This window comes from Ursus americanus, chromosome 36 (assembly GCF_024610735.1).
Source record: "Ursus americanus isolate L20-20 chromosome 36, mUrsAme1.1.p, whole genome shotgun sequence".
In the NCBI taxonomy this organism is placed as follows: Eukaryota; Metazoa; Chordata; class Mammalia; order Carnivora; family Ursidae; genus Ursus; species Ursus americanus.
Genome location: NC_142162.1, coordinates 1,354,045 through 1,371,344, shown reverse-complemented (window position 1 = coordinate 1,371,344; position 17,300 = coordinate 1,354,045). Strand labels below are relative to the sequence as shown.

Genomic DNA, 17,300 nt, shown 5'->3' with positions numbered 1-17,300 from the left:
TCTGCCTAGTTTGATGAGCCTGGTCCCTCCACCATGCAGCTGGGACACAGCATTCCTCAAAGCCACTGTCATGGTAGGTGTGTAGGTTGGGGCAGGGGGAGAGGGGGTCCATTCTCATTCCACAGAAGAAGGATGTTCAGAGTTGGGGCAGGAGCCCAGCCTAGCTCCCAAGAGAAGGACTAGAGAGCAGAGGCTCCTACTTCCCAGCAGAGTTGTCAGGACCAGAGGGCAGAGCCTGGCCCACCGTGAGACCTGAGTGAGTGTTACTGGGCTGCCTCATGGCAGATAGAACCCGGAGCTCAGAGCTCAGAACCAGACCCAGAAATTTAGAGCAGGGAGGGCTCTCACCTGGCACAGTCTGGAAGAACCACCAGTAATACTTCTGGGGAAACTCAGACCTGTGGAGAAGGGAAAGCAAGGAAGGATGCTGAGAGGAGATGCCTGGGACTTCCAGAAAGAATCCTCCAGAAGAAACACCCCAACCCAGGCACCAGTCTCCCTTTCTGCCCACTTGGGGTCAGGGCTCCGGCTGGTCATTGTCTGTCCCATTGCCTGGAAGGTGACACTCTCCTCTGAGCCAAGAGAATTTGCTTCTTTCCATCCATAAAGGATCCCCCCACATTGACTCACACACACACACACACACACGCACACACACGCACACATGCACACAGTCGCCCACTCACTCACCCGTCGTCATGGAAGAGTCCAGGGAAGAGGCAGGAAAGGACGCTGAGCGGGCTGATGGAGAACAGGTACACATTTACCACATGGCCCGCACTGTGCAAGACTAAGGAAGACCAGACAGGGTGGGAGTGAGCCAGGGGGCAGCCTGGGGAGGGGGGGCGCTCAACCCATTCAGCCCAAGGTGGAGGACTCCAGCCACCCAGCCTTGGGGGCCCGAAGAAGGACCCTTGGGGTCTGCACTTCTGGTCTCCAGCCATCCTCCTGTCCCTCCCCACCCCTGCTGTGCCCCATGTATACCATCCACGAGCACAGCCACAGGAGTCTGAAATTATACCATTAGAAGTTCATTCTTTGGGTTTCTCTCACAGAGTATGTTTTCCAACATAAAAACTGGGAGAGATCACACATGATGTGCCCACGTTCTGAGCTGTTGCTAACTTGTCAGCTGGAGGCTGGAGAGGTGGCCCTGAAAGCATGGGAAGAGGCACCAGGCAGGGGCCGGGGTGGGGGGGGACTCCTGGGCTTACTTCACACCACTGCTGGCCAGCTCCATCCTTCTGAGAAGGACATCTAGGACTTACACTCAAGCACAAAAGAGAGGAGGGGCAGGCAGCAGGGGGCAGGAGGACCTGAACAGAATCCCTGGGACTCCCGGGCCCTGCCTGTGAGGACGATGGCCGTGGAGGCAATGAGCCGATGGAAATCCACAGCGGCGTCGAAGGGCACGTAGCGGTTGAGGAAGGTCTCTCGCAGGAAGGTGATGAGGTTGCGGCACATGGTGAGCAGGATGTAGGAGAACATGAAGGAGATGCTGGCGGCCGTGCCCCGGGACAGGATGATGCCCACACGGGTGGTGTCCGTGATGCCCATGTGGTGAGCCCCAAAACCGTAGTCTGTTGGGGAGCCCAGGCAGGTAAGAGGGGAGCAGTGTAGAGGAGAGAGCGCCGCTGAGGCGGGTCAAGGGCCAGCCCTGGCCGCCACTCACGCAGGCCCCCTCTGCAGCCTCCGTTCAAGCAGGCCCCATGTACCCACGGAAGCCCCGACCCCAGGGCTGCCCACACTCACAGTAGGCCCGCTCCAGGAAAAGGCCCCCGCTGATGGCGTAAAACACAGCCACGCAGCCGATGTGGCGGCGGTAGTTCTCGATGAAGCGCTTGAACTGCTGCAAGGTCTGGTGGCGCCGGCTGCGCTGAAACTTCTCCCGGTGGGCCTCCGTGAACAGCAGGGGCTGGAATGATGTTACCCTGGGGACAGGAAGTCTCGGCTCTGGCTACGAACCCCCTCTCCCCCCAGTGCAACCCGCCTCCTAGGAGCAGAGAAAGGGCACCAAATTGCTCAAGCCAAGCAGGGTTCAGACCCCAAAAGCCCTACAACACTCCTCTGACAAGGCCCTCAGAGTAGGGACAGCCTTGCAGTGCTCACTGGGTCAGTTCATCCCAGGGAATGTACTCCCTCTAGCCCAGGTCTCACTCACACTCAGACAGCTCTGTCCCCTCCCAGTCTGCAGCTCCCCATTCTCACCCTGCTCTGTTCTCACCCTTTACTGGAAGCACAGAAGTCACCCCCTCCAGGAAGCCTGCCTCGACTTACCAGGCAAAGGTGAGCACTTCCTTGAGCTCTGAAGCTCCTTGCTCTGACCACTGTCACAACATTCATCGGTGGGACATCGTAATTATCAATGTACCAGACCACCTTGTCAGACTGCGATCTGCTTGGGCGTGAACTATTCATCCTGCCTGCAGCCCTGCATGCTAAAGGGATGCATGAACTTAAGGAGAGGAGCAGGCGTACTTCTTGCCAAACCTCCGTCGAATCTCCTGGGGAGGGTCTGTGTCCATGGGGCACTGCAGTCTCTGTGCTGTCCACTCCACGTCAGCGTTGCTGTGGGGACAGCGAGCGCTCACTCTGGGGGAGGGACTAGGACAGGAATGAAAGAGATAGGATTTTGGCCACCTGAGCCACTTGATCCTCGCTGCCCCTGGTCTCTCTTCAGACCGACTCTGCTGAGGAGGGGTCAGAGCTCTCAGCCAGGGGCCAGCAGACTTCCCACAGAGACCTGGAGAGAGAATGAGTTAGATCCTGGGGACACACATACAAGCTATGTCCTTCACAAGGGCATCTGACCCTGGCAGCAGGTGAGTGCTGAAGTCCAGCAGGCTCTCTGCTCTTTCTGGTACAGGGCTGTGTCTGCCTATAGCAAGGAGCCCTTTTTTCTAATTTGCATGAAGACACTACATAGGCTGGTAGGGCCCCTGATCCCAGGCATTCTGGGGAGAGAAAAGGCAACCCCCCCAACCCCAGCCCTCCCTCCAACATTCCCAGATCAGGGCTCACCAGATCTTTTCCTGGCTGATGTAGGAGGCTCGCCGGCACAAGTCCTTGATGACTTCAGGCACCTCTACCCCTGTAACACAGAGCTGATCTTGGGAACAGCTTAGGGCCCAGAGCCCAGGAAGACCTGGCACTCACCCCATGTCCATACTGTAGAGGGTCCTTGGCCAGTACCCTTGCCTTTGGGTGCCCCAGCCCCAGCCTGTTCCCCCAGTGGGAGCTAGACCCAGCCATGAGGGGGCAGGGAGAAGGCCTGAATTTGTTGGCCAGACAGTGTCCCCTGGGTGTCCACCTTCAGCCCCACTCCTGGGACTGGAATCAGGTTTATGGGGTAGAGTTCAGAAACTGTGCAACCTGCCTGCTGAGACCATTCTACCACAAAAACCCTGCTAAACTCTCCAGCTTAAAGCCTCCTGGGAATTAAATGTAGTTTAGGTGGCGCATTTATGGGATCACCATGAAAGTCTTTCCACCTTCCTGTGTTTAAAAATGTTCATAATAATATGTTGGGGGGGAATACTCTCCCTTGAGTCACCCATTCCTCTCTGTCTGGCCTGAGCATTGCAGGGGAGGGCACGACTGAGCTTCAAAGCCATGTTCTCACAGGAAGCCTCGGAATCTCCCGGTCACTTCCGAGTGCTAAACTAATCTTGACGACTACCCTGGTCTACAGCCCAGAGGGCACAAGTGATTAAGTTGAATTTCATGAAATCAGAATGTTTACAAGAAAGTATAGATATTTATCTGTCAAATTTCAACAAACAGCAAATGTGGCGACATGGTAACCAAAGGCAGGTGAATGGGGAGATCTAGGTGAACGGGGAAGGGGATGCTTCCTGTGCTATTCTTGTACCTTTTCTGTAGGTACATTTAAAATGTTTCATAGTAAAATCTGAAGGAAACAACAAGGCACAACAACAATTAAAAGCAAAATAAAATATGACTCAAAGCTACCCTTCTGCATAATCCTCACTCCCCCAGCCTGGTCCTCCACCCCAGGGGCTGAGTGTTCCTAGGACTCTGGCCTGGGCTCACCTCCAGGCACCTGCCCCTGCTCAGCCCTCGGGCCCAGGTGCCTACTGCCCTGGCTGCCTGGGAAAAGTGAGAGCTGAAGAACCAGGAGTGCCGGGTCTGCACTCCAGTAGTTCTCCTCCAGCCCTGGGCTGTGGAAGCTTTGACCAGAGCCGCAGTTGTGTCCTGCCCAACTCGTCCCTCTCCCACATCTGGGCTGCTCAGCTCCCCCAAGTTCTCGTAATCCTGGGAGGGGCTGGGTTTGGTCTCAACATGCCCCAGCGAGAAACTGTGAAGGTACTGTAACAGCTCAGAGTAGACCACGGAGAGTCCTGCTACCTGCCCCCTCCTCACCCTGGCTCTAGCCTCCACCCACCTGAGACACAGGTGGAACAGGAAGTAGGGGGAAGGACAAGAGAAGTGGGGCTCCATGCACTCAAGCGACATTAACCAAGCACTCAGCCAAGGGATATAAAGGCAAACAAAACCAGAGCCTCCCCCTGCCAGCAGACACCCTAGCTCAGGCAAATATGGCCTGGAGAGGACTGTAACAAGGAGACACTGTCCCCCCACCCCACCCCCGTCCTGGGCACCTGGCACAGGGATCTTTGACAGAGAGCTGGAAGAAGCAGAATTCTGTCTGCTGTCCCCCACCCCATCCTGACCCTGCCCACCCACCCTGGGAGCAAAGCTGCATTAGGACTTTGTGGGCCCTAGGCACTGTCACCTTCCTAAACCACTTCGGCCCTTAAAAAAAAAAAAAAAGTATATACGTGTATTTATAAAAGATAAATATTTTTTATGATCATGTCAGTATGTAGAAGGATATAACCCAGACTGGATATATTATCACCTATTTATTATTATTATACTCATTCTTCTGACTTTAAAAGAAATTAAAGCATTTCTGTGGGCTCCTAAAAGCAGGTGGGCCCGATGCACTGTGCCTGCTATGTCTAATGGCTACGTCAGTCGGCCCCAAGGCCAGGCCACCCCACCTTTGACGCAGAGCTGTGTGAATCGCAGCTCGCTGTCATGGTCCCGCAGCATGAAGTGGAAGTCCTCCCACGTCAGCTCCTCCTTATCCTGGAAGCCGGACTCCCGGAACATAGACTCCACCACCTCCGTCAGCTGGGCCTTGGACAGGCAGTTGTTGGAGATCTCGATGAAGGACCTGGGGTTGGGGGAGGGAAACCATCAGGCCCTGAAAAGAAGCTTGAGGCCTAGGCAAGAGCGCCTACTGGCCATCCCACCAGGCGTTTGGAGCCCATATGGAAGGGCCCCCTCCTAGTTATAATAGTCTTTGGCTATATGGCCCCTGCTCTTTACCCTCTTGCTCCCACCTTCATGCCCCCACTTTTTTTCCCCCAGCAGGCCCTGTCCTGGCCCACTCTTCCGGCCATCCCACAGGACCAACCTCAGCATCCTGATGAACTCGTCCTTGGAAATGAGACCATTCCCATCAAAGTCATACATGCGGAACATAAGGCGAGACTTCTCCTCAGGAGAGCCTGGGAGGAGGAGGACCCCGTGAGAGCCCCAACCTACCTGCCTAAACCCCAGGCTGACCAGAAGGGGCCTCACATGAGTCTGACCCACTGCTGATCACAACAAGGGGTCACTCTGCTTCCTGATCTCTACCTGGGTGCTCCCAGATGTCTGCCGTGGCTGGAGACCAGCCCTGGCACTTCCCCTTCTCCAACAGGTCAGCTACCCTCCAGCCTCAGTCTCTAGCCCCTTCCATCTTCTCCTACCTGGCAATCACTTCCTTTTCCCCTACCTTTCATGAAGACCACCAGGATGTCCAGAAACTCCCGGAACGACAGGTAGCCATTGCCATCTTTGTCCGCCAGGGAGAACATGGACTCCACAAACATGTCCTGGGGCTTGAGGCCCAGGGACTCGGCAAACTCAGCTCTGCTCAGCTCGCAAGTGAGGGCCTCCCGTACCTTCTGTGATGAGTCCAGGGGCAGGGTCCCTGCGTCTGCCTGGTTGATGTCCAGCACCTGCACCCGGGCAGCAACAGAGGGAGGGAGAGAGAAGGAGACAGGATTTCCTTGATTTGAAGTCCAGCTGAGGCTTGTAGGAGCCACCTTTTCCAGGTGTCTGCCCAGCACCCTGTCTCCTGAGCACCTACCCGTGCCCTACAGGTGGTCCCTGGGGCCTTTTGTTCTACAGAGCCCTGGTCCTCTGTGTTAGCTGATTGGACCAGGGATGCACACTTGACCCAAGCAGATGATCTGGAATTGGGACTAAGAGGTCCCAGGTCTGTCTTGATCTGAGCACAAAAAAACTCAGAAGTCGTGGCCCGCCATGTTCTTCCAAGTGCTCAGAGACACAGACAGAGGGAAGTAAACACACAGAGAAAACGAGGCAGGCTAAGAGAGAGAAGTGACCTTGTTTGCTGGCAACTTTCCCTTTCCTAGCCCCTTCCAGGCCAGGTCACAGTCCTCCCTTTGGAATTCCTGAGACATCACCACAGCCTCAGAGTCAACTGACCTTTTATCAATGCGAGCTTGCTCTTAGACCCAAAGGAGTTTTGACTGAGAAAAAGCCTCAGCTGAACTGAGAAAAAGTGGGGCTTGGGAAAGGGGAATTCTCATGGTGGGCTATCTTTAGCCCACCCAGGGGCTGCCCCAGCATCAGAACAGGGGGTGAGGGAAGCAGACAGGCCTCAGGCACAGCACCTATTTTGCCTGCCTGTCAACCGGGGGCCCCCAGTCCAAGCCTGGCTGTGGTTTCATGATGCAAACCTCGTTGCTCCAAACAAGGAGCCTTAGTGGAAAGAGCCTGGGGCTGGAGGCAGAAGATCGGGTTCCTGTCCCAACTCCGCGACCCACTTGCTGTGTGACCTCAGGCAAGTCTCACCAGTTGTCTGTCATTCATTTTTCTTATGTGCCCTACTTATCTCACAGGGCTATTGTGAGAATCAACAAGAGACGTTGTATGGAAAATGTCTTGAAACCTGGAAGCACTGTGCAGACGGAGAGGGCTGGCAGCTACCCCTAAGACATGGTAGCACCCTCTTGCACCCCCAGAACAAGGGTCCCCATAGCCCTGAGTAGAGGTGCCCCAGCCCTGCCTGGGCCCTGGCAATGAGTCTCCCCACCTCGGCAGGGGGGGGGGTGTCCCTCCATTCTAGTGCATAGTCAAGTTCGACTGGCTTGGGGAGTAGATGACAAAAGCCATGTGCCTGGCACATCATAAATGACCATTAAATGGTCACTTCCCTCATGAATCTTCTCCCCAGTCAGCCAACCCTGTTTCTTCTCCTCAAACATTAATTTTTTTTGCTCTTCTACTAGACACCTCTGTGCAGTCCCTCCTGCTCCTTTCCTCTGAGCCAACAATTTTTCACCTCTTTCTAAGTCTTCGTCAAATCTGACCCGAACCATGACCGTCCACCGGCCTGAAGACTCAGCACCTTTTCTGAACTCCTACATTGCTTAGCTCCTGGCTGTTTTATAGTCATCATTCTGTGCTGGTTACCTTCCTTTCTGTGTCTGTTCCTTCTTCCCAGGGGGGTGACAAACTCCTTGAGTGGGGCCTGGGCTGGAGGGATCTTATCTCTACCAAGCTTCTCCTCTCCACCCTTCTGGACCCAGGCTGCTTTATTTCTGTGCCAGACATGGATGCAAGTCCTTACATTTCTCTTCCTGGCTTGTTTCCCCACATCTTCTCAGTAGTTCTTGGAAGTCTGGAAGGTGGGCTCATGTCCCAAGGAGGCCTCTGGCAGCGGCACTCCACCAAGGAGGGGGCACCAAGGGCTCTCGCTGGCCCCATGCCGACCCTGAGTTTCTGCGGCCTTTTGGCTAGGAGGAGTTAAGTGAGGGCAGAGAGGGTGGACAGCCCTGAGGAGAGAGCTGAGCGACACATACAGATAAGCTCCTGACGCGGCCTCCCTGGAGTGGCTCAGGTAGGTGTCAGAGCATCTCCTTACAGAGAGGCCAGGTGATTGGGCCAAAAATGCAGTAGACCTGATTATTAGTGTCAGCGCTCCTGACTTTCCCTGGAGTCACCCCATGGCTGTGTGCAGGTAAGGGCACCGCCATAGGCAGACATGCAGGGACAGACCTGAGCCTACCTACACACCTGGGAGAAAAGGTGCCTGAAAAAGGTCTCCAAGAGGTGGCTCCTCTGCTCTCGGGTCACGGCTGCCCTCATCAGCTCCTGCTCCCGCAGCTCCCACTCCTGGAACCTCAGCCCGCTCTCCTTCAGGGCGCCCCGAAGGTGTTCCACCAGCACCTGCCGCTCTTCTTCCAGGTTAAATAGCAGCACCTATGGAGTGGCGACAGGGAGGGCAACCATTTGTCGAGGACTCCTGGGGCCAGGAGCTTTGCGTGAGTTTTGTCAGGGGCCACTGGAAAGAATGCCCTTGTAAAAGGGATTTACTGTTATGTCCTGGGCTCGGTAGAGTTCCGGGCTCATTTATAGGCACAGAAACTGCATTCAGAGACATACGTCTGAAGCCATTCTTCCCTCTCTGTTCACATGGGAGAAAAGAGTCAGAAAGGCAGGGAGAACAGATGACAGAGGGGCCCGGAAGCCAGACAGTCAGAGGTGAAAATCAGCCTCTGATTCAGTTCCCCTCCAAACTCTCTAACAATTCACTAGATCCTAAAATCAGGGAGCAGAGAAGAGGGCCTGGCTTCTTCTAAGGACTCCAAGCTAGGGCCCACTGGGGCATCCTTTGAAAGGGGCGGGGAAGACTGCGCAGGAAGAAGGCACTGTGCAGATCATGTCACCCCACAGGCCCAGAGCGGGATGAATGTGTTCACATTTCTCTCTCAAGTACTACAGCCAGGGACTAGAAGCCAGAAACCCTGCCTGATTCAGCACTCCTTTCCCTCCACCTGGCTGCCTCCCTGGCTGTGGACCAGGAACGGGACCCGCTGGGCCATACCAGGTCATACTCCTTGGGGATCTTGAGCAGCAGGGCGCGGCGTCCACGGTTGCCGGACAGGATGAGGTTGACCTGCTGCGGGGGCCGCAGCTGGATGGTGCGGAGCACAGAGAGCCTGCCGTCCACCACGCACATCTGCCCAGGCTGCAGGTGCACGAGCACAGGCCGAGAGGGCTCCTTGTGGCCCTGCCATTCCAATGCTGGAGAGACAGGGCTGGTCAGCTGGGGCCAGGACGCAGGAGGCCGGCTTAGGGCTGGAGTTAGGTCAAGGCCTCCGTAGCTCCTGGCCCCTTCTTGGGTACTGAGGGTCGTCCCTTCCCCAACAGTCCTGCTGTCTTCCCACGTGAAGAATAACTACCATTTCCTGAGTGTTTACTGTGTGCCCAATACTGTACCAAGTACTTTGCGGGAACTAGTTAATTTAATCTTCATAAACCTTCATGAGGTAAGTGCTATTATTACTCCTGTTTCACAGATAAGAAAAAATAGGTTTAGAGGGATTAAAAAATCTGCCTAAGGCCCAAAAGCCCAAGTGGTGGAATCAAGATTCCAATCCTCCTTCAGTGCGATTCTGGACCTTCATTAATTACTTCTCTGTTGCCTTAAATTCCAATGTAAGATGCCACAAAGCATCCGTTGCTGGGGATTCTAGAGAGTTATAGTAAGCCTATGAAATGTAGTCAGGGCCCTGTGACTCTTCCCCGTGAGTCTATCACATCCGCTGTATGTGGGACCATGGGGAGGATCTACGGAGGGTGGAGGACTCCAGGTCCAACTTCCACCTGATGCCTCCATGGCTCTTTCCACCTGCCCTGACCTGCTTGGAGGCCTAGAAAAGGGGGGCCTTTTCCTTAGGCTGCTGAGGTGGGGGTGGTCTGCAGCCCTGAGTCATGTCCTCCCCCGCACCACCCTGGCCAGCTCCAGGCCTACCTTCCATGCCCCCCACGAGCTTCTCAGACATGACACTCTGCCGGTCCTGGCCCTGGAGCCTCTTGAAATTTCTCCTTCGGAGCTGGGCAACAATCCAGGCACTCAGCAGGCTCACTGAGACGGCAGAGGCAGGAGGATGGCCAGAGGAAGGTGGGGGTCTGGTGAGATCAGTGACCCCTTTCCTTGGCAGAACTCCCTCCTTTCCCCACCTCCTAGGTCGGCTCATTCAATTGGTTCAAATTTTGAAGCTCCCTGGTGGGGGCTGAGGTGGGGGTCGGGGTGGGGGTGGGGAGGGAGCTTAGGGTATCATCTAAGATACCAGCACAGCCTCTGCTGCTTCTACCACTCAGGCCCCTTCCCAGCCAGAGACTAAGACCAGAGTGCTTGTGCCAGAGACCGGACCCGCTCTGCCATGCAGCTGGTGGGCTCACACACAGCCATGCCAGAGGCGAAGTCTCAAGCCTTTGCCCAGCTAATTCTCAACTGGTTCTCAAGCAGGGTTTGCCTTGGACAGTTTCCCAGGCCCAGGCTCCTGCAAATAACTGTGAAATAGATTCCTTGTGGCTCTTGACCAACCTGGGCCCTGGAGGGACCCCAGGAGAACAGGAAGGCAAATTTCCTTGCAGCTGATTTATCTGCAGGTCAGACACTGCTCATGTCCCCTCCTGCTTTGATGTGTTCTGTCATGTGCCCAAAGAAACAGTACTCTACATGGTCAGTTGTCATAGATGAAACCACCCCACTGCCACCCCTTAGATTACGCATTTCACCCAACACCACCCTGCCCATCACTTTTACCAAGGGGGAAGCAGCAGAGAGTCCCGATGGTGACCCCAAAGCCAAATCCACTGCCTTCAAAATAGTCCCGCATGATGGAGGGAGCACAGGCTGGCAGGCCCTTGGTGCTGAGCTGTCTTGGCTGTGGGCAGGGGTCTCCTGGGGAAGTAGAGGAAGCTAGAGTCCTGAGGGGTGCTGGGCCAGAGGCTCTGGTACAGAATCACTGAGGAGGTTAGGGTGGCAGAAAGGGTAGGGTGGGGGGGCCTCTGGGTAGCAGATGGGTGAGAGCTGCTTACCCCTGTCATTATACCAAGAATGTGGCGTTTGCCTAGTGGGGTAACAAGTGGGGTCAAAAATGAACCTCACCTCTCTCTCCCTCACACGCACATATGTACACACACACACACACACACATACATACATACACACACAGCCCTTCCCTTGTCACTGCTGTGGAATGAGGATATCCTCACTGCACTGGGCCTTCCCGATATCCCACCCACCCCAGGCTCAGCCCAGCCGATGGGAGCCTTCCTCCCTAGGTCTCTCTGAGTCTTAGTCTTGCCCCCACTTGGGTACCTCCTGGGGTTGTGCAGAAGGGGACCTACACAGCCACATGTGGCCACCTTGGTGCCCAGAACCAAAGTTCCCAAGGGCAGAACCATGGCTCACTGACTCTGGAGGCCACTGCCAAGCTGCACCTGAACCAGGCCCATGGCTGAGGAGGGATGAGACACCAGACTCCAGGCCCCTCCAAGCACCCCCTGGCCACTCACCCGTATGCCAGAAGAAGACATTGGGCTGCAGGGCACTGGGGTTCAAGTTGGTGACAGCCACTAGAACATCCCGTAGGGAAGTGTTTCTGATCTCTGCGATTTCTTCCTCAGAGAACAGCCTGCAGGTAGGAGAGGTGGGGAGCTGCTGCATTGGGAGAGAGATGCCTGTTCTGGCCCGAGGACCCAGATGAGGAAAGAGACCCAGAGGGGCTGAGGAAGTGGGGAGGCCAGCTGGGAATCAAGGGCCCGTGGGGCTGCTGACATTACACGCAGAGGGCCTGGGGCCCAGGCCAAGGTAAGTCTGAGGAAGGGACCCAGGCCGGCCTTACCCATTCCTGGTGTTCTCAAACCAGTAGCGGTCGCCGTCCCGCAGTCTCACAAACTGGTTGAGGACAATAGCACTAAAGAGGGGCCCGGGGTCCCCATGGCTCTCCAGGAGCCCCCCAGGGAGCAGCTCCAGCCGGGACAGGTCCTTGTTGTACAGGGCAGCTGTGGACTCCAGCACCTGGGGCCAAGAAGGGACAAGAGTGAGTGCAAGGACCTGGCACCTGCCCTGGGGCAAAGAGGTAGTTCGCAGGGATCAGCCCCAGGGAGGATAATAATAAATGACAGTGACAATCACTCACTTATTATGCCCCAGGCACCGCTCTGAGTGCTTTACACAAGTTAACTCATTTATGGGAACTCGCTCACAGATTCAGCTGCCTATTTTAGAAAGTTGGAATAAAACAGGCAGCCAGTTCCCTATGTGGCTTGTTCTCAAAATGATATGAAAGTTGAGGGTCAAAATCACTACAAAAATTGGAAAGGTAGAATGATGTGTTAGAAAAGGTTTCTATTCTTTTTTTTTTTTTAAAGATTTTATTTATTCATTTGACAGAGAGAAAGACAGCCAGCGAGAGAGGGAACACAAGCAGGGGGAGTGGGAGGGGAAGAAGCAGGCTCCCAGTGGAGGAGCCTGATGAGGGGCTTGATCCCAGGACTCTGGGATCACGCCCTGAGCCGAAGGCAGACACTCAACGACTGAGCCACCCAGGCGCCCCGAAAAGGTTTCTATTCTTCAGAGCTAAAAAAGGTTCTTATAAATCAAATCCCTGCATATACATTGCCTTTTGGAGACAGACTTCAACATTATATGAGCAGCATTTTCTACCTGACCTTTACTTTGGTTCTTTTCTCTGCAATGTAAACAAACATTTGCTCAGCTTAAATTCCAGCGAGGCCCAGTGAAGTAAAGACTTGCTACTTTTGGTATGCCTGGTGATTCCTATCTTTATATTGATTTTATAAAGTTTATACGCCCCATGTGCATATTGCTTCTTCATCGGCCTTTCACTTCTCCACTTTCCAACAATCTTATAAAACAGTAAGGACGAAAGCAATAAAACAAGCGTGCAATTGTAGAAACGCCACTATGCCAAGATGGTAAGGTCACCAAAACTGGTCCGTTGGCTGGCAGGCAATGCCACGTGGCCCAGGCGATAGCTCAGGGTATAACAGTTGACTCCCCAAAGGCAGCTTGAGTATCAGTGTATAAAAAAGTACAGCTTGTTCCTGGGTTGAGGACCTTCTACACCTGCTCAGGTGGTTGTTGGGAAGAGTAAATGAGGTAATGCTTAGTAAGTGCCTGGCATGCAAGAGATGCTCAACAAACATTTGCTAGATCTGCAGAGTCACAAGGTCTACTGCCAAATCCTGCTGGTCTGGTAACTTCCATCCTGGTATATGATATTGGGAAAAATCATGTGGGTGAGTCCCATCCCTCTCACCAGGGACTTGTCTCTAGTGTTTGTACCTCACTGCCTTCCTTCCATGTCTTGGGCCAATGTGCCTTGGCCCTCCCACCCTGCCCTCTGGGTCCCAACCCCTCCTTACGGTGTGGTTGCTCTGGGAGAGTGCAGGGTTGATGTCCTGCCATCTGGTAATGGGAGGCAGACCCAGTGCTTCCCTGGCCTTGGTATAAGAGGGCAGGCCCAGATCCCGGCCCCTCTGCAGGCAGCCAGCCAGGTGGTCTGTACGAGAAAACTTCAGGGGTCCAGGCCAGAAATCTGGGGATGAAATAGCAGAGAATCTGAGGGAGCGCCCGGCCACCACAGCTCCACTAGCCCAGGACCCAGTATCCAACCAGCCCCAGGGGGACCAGAATCACACAGAGGGAACCATGGTCAACAGGTGTCTGAGCAGTGAAAGAGTGCAGGCTCCCAGCCCCAGTCACTCCTCCTGGCCTGACACTGGAGCTCCAGCAGAATCCCCACCCAGGTGACAACAGTGCACAGCCTGCAGGGACAGCCTCAGCCTCACCTAGCACATCCTCAACCACGACATGGTCCTCTCGCTCAGCGATCTGGGAGGCCATGCCCAGCAGCAGCGCGTCCACATCTTCAGCTCTTCGTAGATTTGGATGCTTTGGGAATGGGGAGGGAAGATGGGGTTGGAGGTTGAGCAGACAGGCTCTCCCCACACCACAGTCCATGTCCTGGGACCACCCAGTGCTGATGTTCCCTCTGAAACCAACAGGCCATTCCTCCTCCATAGGTTGATTCCCCACTCAGGGTGAATGATGTCCCCATCCAAGCTCATGCTGCTGAGAGACAGGTCTCCACAACACACAACGGATCTAAAACTTTACTTCTATTTTAGGAGACTTGACAGTATGATTGACAAAGGCACTAGAACATCTAGGTCTTGGTCCTTGCTCTGTTAGTGAACAGCTGTGTGACCATGGGCAACTCACAGGACCTCTCTGAACTCAGTGCCCTTCCCTTAATAAAAAGGGCATTAGGGATAATATTAAATTAAGTTAAATTAAATTAAAATAATTAGGAGGATACTGAGATCTCCTTCAATTCAGCTCTATGACTTTGATTCTGAGCTTTCCTCTTCTCCCCTTTCCTCCCACCTCACTTCTCCTTTACACAAAGTATTGGATTTTGCTTTAAATTATTTGTCAGTGCTCTTCACCCACACTAGCCTGGATTGGATGGACAGATTATCCCTGATAAGCTCAGAATTCTTCCCTCCTCCTTGTTCCCCCCTCAACATACACATTCACTGTCTTAGGTATGTCTAATTCAGACATTTCCTTGGGGCATGGGATGGCTGGGGTACCCCAAGGCCTACTGGGGACTCAGAGCTGTCAAGGGAGAAGAAAAATCTACAGTGAAGCAATGAATGTCAAGTAACACCTGCATAGGCCTCGCTGTCCCTCACACAGCCCTGAGGTGGGGGTGGGGGACTGACTCTTGAGCATGTACACCTGGCTGCCTGGGCCCTACTGCCCACCTTCATCACATACCTCAGATACACATACACACACACACACACACACACACACACACACACACCCATGTATGTGCCCCCAGCGCTGACCTTTCGGCTCCAGTAGCTATTGCAGACCCGGAGAGCTCTGGAGGTACTTGAGTTCCTATTGATGACCTCCTGGAAGTGACAACTGGCATTTCTGAAATGCAAGGAGCAGGGGAGTGATGACTGAGGCCATGGGGTCCTAAAGTTAGCCATCAGCTCTGGTCTCCAAGACTATATATAGCCAGGGACCCAGGTCATTGTAAACATTTAAAAATGTACCCAAAGCATGTGCATGCTTCCCCTCCCCCATCTTTTTCTCCATTTCTCTGTCTATATATATATTACTGAACAGCATGGGGCTCTGTTTAAAGCATCTCTTCTCTCCTGATTCCCAAAGAGAGAGTTTATATACCATATATATGATATATATATATATATATGTAAAACATTTTAAAAGGATTTTTCATTGTTCTTTTTGAAATTACTTATCTGTGGATAAGTCCATTGCTATGATTTCTTGGCTATTATTAGGCATATCCAAAAATTGTTTCGGAGTAAGAAAATCTAACCTCTGAATTGTTTTTTTAAAAAATATTTTATTTATTTATTTGACAGAGAGAGTGCGAGTATGAGCAGGGCGAAGGGGCAGAGGGAGAGGGACAGGGAGAAGCAGACTCCCTGCTAAGCAGAGAGCCTGATGTGGGCTCAATCCTAGAACCTTGAGATCTTGACCTGAGCCCAAAGCAGCTGCTTAACTGCCTGAGCCACCCAGGCATCCCTAACCTATGAATTGTTTTTAAATTATAATGCAATTGTAAAAAAATAAACTGAAATGTTTTGTTCCATATACATTTAATTAAATATATATTTTTTAGTTTAAAATTCCCTTTTCATTATTTTGGAGTCAAAATTTTTCTTCAGCTCTCACACTTTTTTTATTATAATTCCCCACAAGACCCAGGTCCTATGCTTATAGCTAAAAATGCCCCCAGTGCAGTGTCAAGACCTAAGGTTCAGACCAGCAGGCTTTGTGACTCACCCTCAGCCTCAATTAGCCTGTGTTTAACTGGGGAGTTAATATATACACCAGCTGTAGGAAAACGGACATAAAGTGCTTAAAAATCACAATGATGTCTTTTTTTAACAATTGTTCTTCCCCCTCCAAATTCACTGTTCTCTGGGGGAAATTAGCACACTTCAGACTGATAATCCTTTCCTGAGGGCTCCTGAGGACAGATTTTTCTCAAATGACATCCCCACTCCTCCCAACACACAAACCTTTGCACTTTGCCCTCACCTCATGTAGACGCCAGGAGGCACCATGGTAGAGAAGAATTGCTCAGAAGCGGCCAGGAACTCTGGGGAGATGCTGGGGTCCAGGAAAGGGTTGTGTCCTGGGGGAAGGGGAGAAGAGGGAGGATAGTAACACTTAGCCCTTAAACCACCCAGCCTCCCCCCCCACACACACCCCTTCTCCCTGCCCCAAAAAACTCCTGCTAGCTCTCCCATTCTCCTTCCCCATCCCCTCACCTGCATACTTGGGGGGTGTTTTCTGCAGGAAGCTGGGCAGCCACTCATACAGAACGATGTTCTGAGGGTCAAGAGAGGGCAAAAGGGAGGCAAGTGCTGGAGCAGCCACGCTGGGAGGGGTCTGAGCCCAAGGAAGGCTTAGGTGGGAGATGAGGGCCAGGCAGGGGCAGTCACGAGGGGGGCAAATGCAACAGGACAGGTGCGGAGGCCTGTGCCCCACTAGGAACAGGGGGTGGGAGTGGGCTAATAACTAATAACCACAGCCCAGTCTCGTGTATAATAGCCTTTCGCCTGCTCCTCATCTTCGGGGTCCATTCCTAGACGCTAGCTCCAGTTCTGGGGAGCAGTGTCCTCCTGGAAAAGGGCGTTTCTGGGGGCTGCTTGTGCGAGGATGGAGGGCTCTGCGGGGCAGCGGAGTCTCCCGCGCAGCAACGGGCGGGGGGGGGGGGGGCGGAAGGAGGGGAGGGAGGACGGAGAGAGGCCGAGTGACTGACCTGGTAAGTGGCGATGACCCTCTTGCGCGCGTGCTGGAACAGCTCCTCGTCCCCCCATTGCGGGTGCTCGCGGGCCAGCCGCTGCGCGCACAGGTTGTGGTAGCGGAACCACAGCAGGCCCAGCGCCTGCAGGAAGGGGTCGCGGTTCCCTCGCTCCGCCCCGAAGGCTACACGCGACGGGGCGCCGCAGGGGAGGAGATGAGCGGCGGCGTGACCACGGGCAGCGCAACTTTGCCGCCCGCAGCCCGCCCCGCGCCGCCCCGCGCAGCCGCAGCCCGCCCCGCCCCGCCGCCTCACCGTACAGCCCCCCGGGCCCGCGCTGTCCGGTGGCAGGGTCGGGCGCCGTCCACATGAGCAGGGGGCTTTGTGCGTCGCGGGGGAAGGCGGGGTCGGGCCCCGAAGCCAGCTGCCCGCCGGAGAAGCTCCGCAGCGCGTCGCTCCACGAGTGCGAGGAGCCATAGATGGCGCTGCCGTCCAGCCAGCCCGTCACCTCGTTGGTCTGCGGGGGCACCACGAGGGTGAGCCTCGGGTGAGCCCGGGGTCGGGTAGCGGAGA

General features: G+C 54.2%; 1 protein-coding gene across 1 annotated transcript in view; it reads right to left on the bottom strand.

Moving 5' to 3' along the window:
* The window catches only part of DUOX1 (dual oxidase 1), a 31,217-nt gene that overhangs the window by 9,751 nt on the left and 4,166 nt on the right, over window positions 1-17,300 (bottom strand). Inside the window, exons 5-26 of the mRNA XM_045812265.2 lie at window positions 17,043-17,244; window positions 16,746-16,912; window positions 16,252-16,312; window positions 16,019-16,115; window positions 14,785-14,875; window positions 13,717-13,819; window positions 13,291-13,463; window positions 11,745-11,920; window positions 11,416-11,534; window positions 10,661-10,798; window positions 9,863-9,976; window positions 8,933-9,132; window positions 8,122-8,307; window positions 5,810-6,035; window positions 5,447-5,540; window positions 5,028-5,203; window positions 3,022-3,091; window positions 2,479-2,604; window positions 1,753-1,931; window positions 1,350-1,580; window positions 691-790; window positions 349-398 (exon numbers count right to left, since the gene is read on the bottom strand). Coding sequence (XP_045668221.1) covers window positions 349-398; window positions 691-790; window positions 1,350-1,580; window positions 1,753-1,931; window positions 2,479-2,604; window positions 3,022-3,091; window positions 5,028-5,203; window positions 5,447-5,540; window positions 5,810-6,035; window positions 8,122-8,307; window positions 8,933-9,132; window positions 9,863-9,976; window positions 10,661-10,798; window positions 11,416-11,534; window positions 11,745-11,920; window positions 13,291-13,463; window positions 13,717-13,819; window positions 14,785-14,875; window positions 16,019-16,115; window positions 16,252-16,312; window positions 16,746-16,912; window positions 17,043-17,244 — 3,079 coding nt within the window. The remainder of the gene's footprint in view (window positions 1-348; window positions 399-690; window positions 791-1,349; window positions 1,581-1,752; window positions 1,932-2,478; window positions 2,605-3,021; window positions 3,092-5,027; window positions 5,204-5,446; window positions 5,541-5,809; window positions 6,036-8,121; window positions 8,308-8,932; window positions 9,133-9,862; window positions 9,977-10,660; window positions 10,799-11,415; window positions 11,535-11,744; window positions 11,921-13,290; window positions 13,464-13,716; window positions 13,820-14,784; window positions 14,876-16,018; window positions 16,116-16,251; window positions 16,313-16,745; window positions 16,913-17,042; window positions 17,245-17,300) is intronic.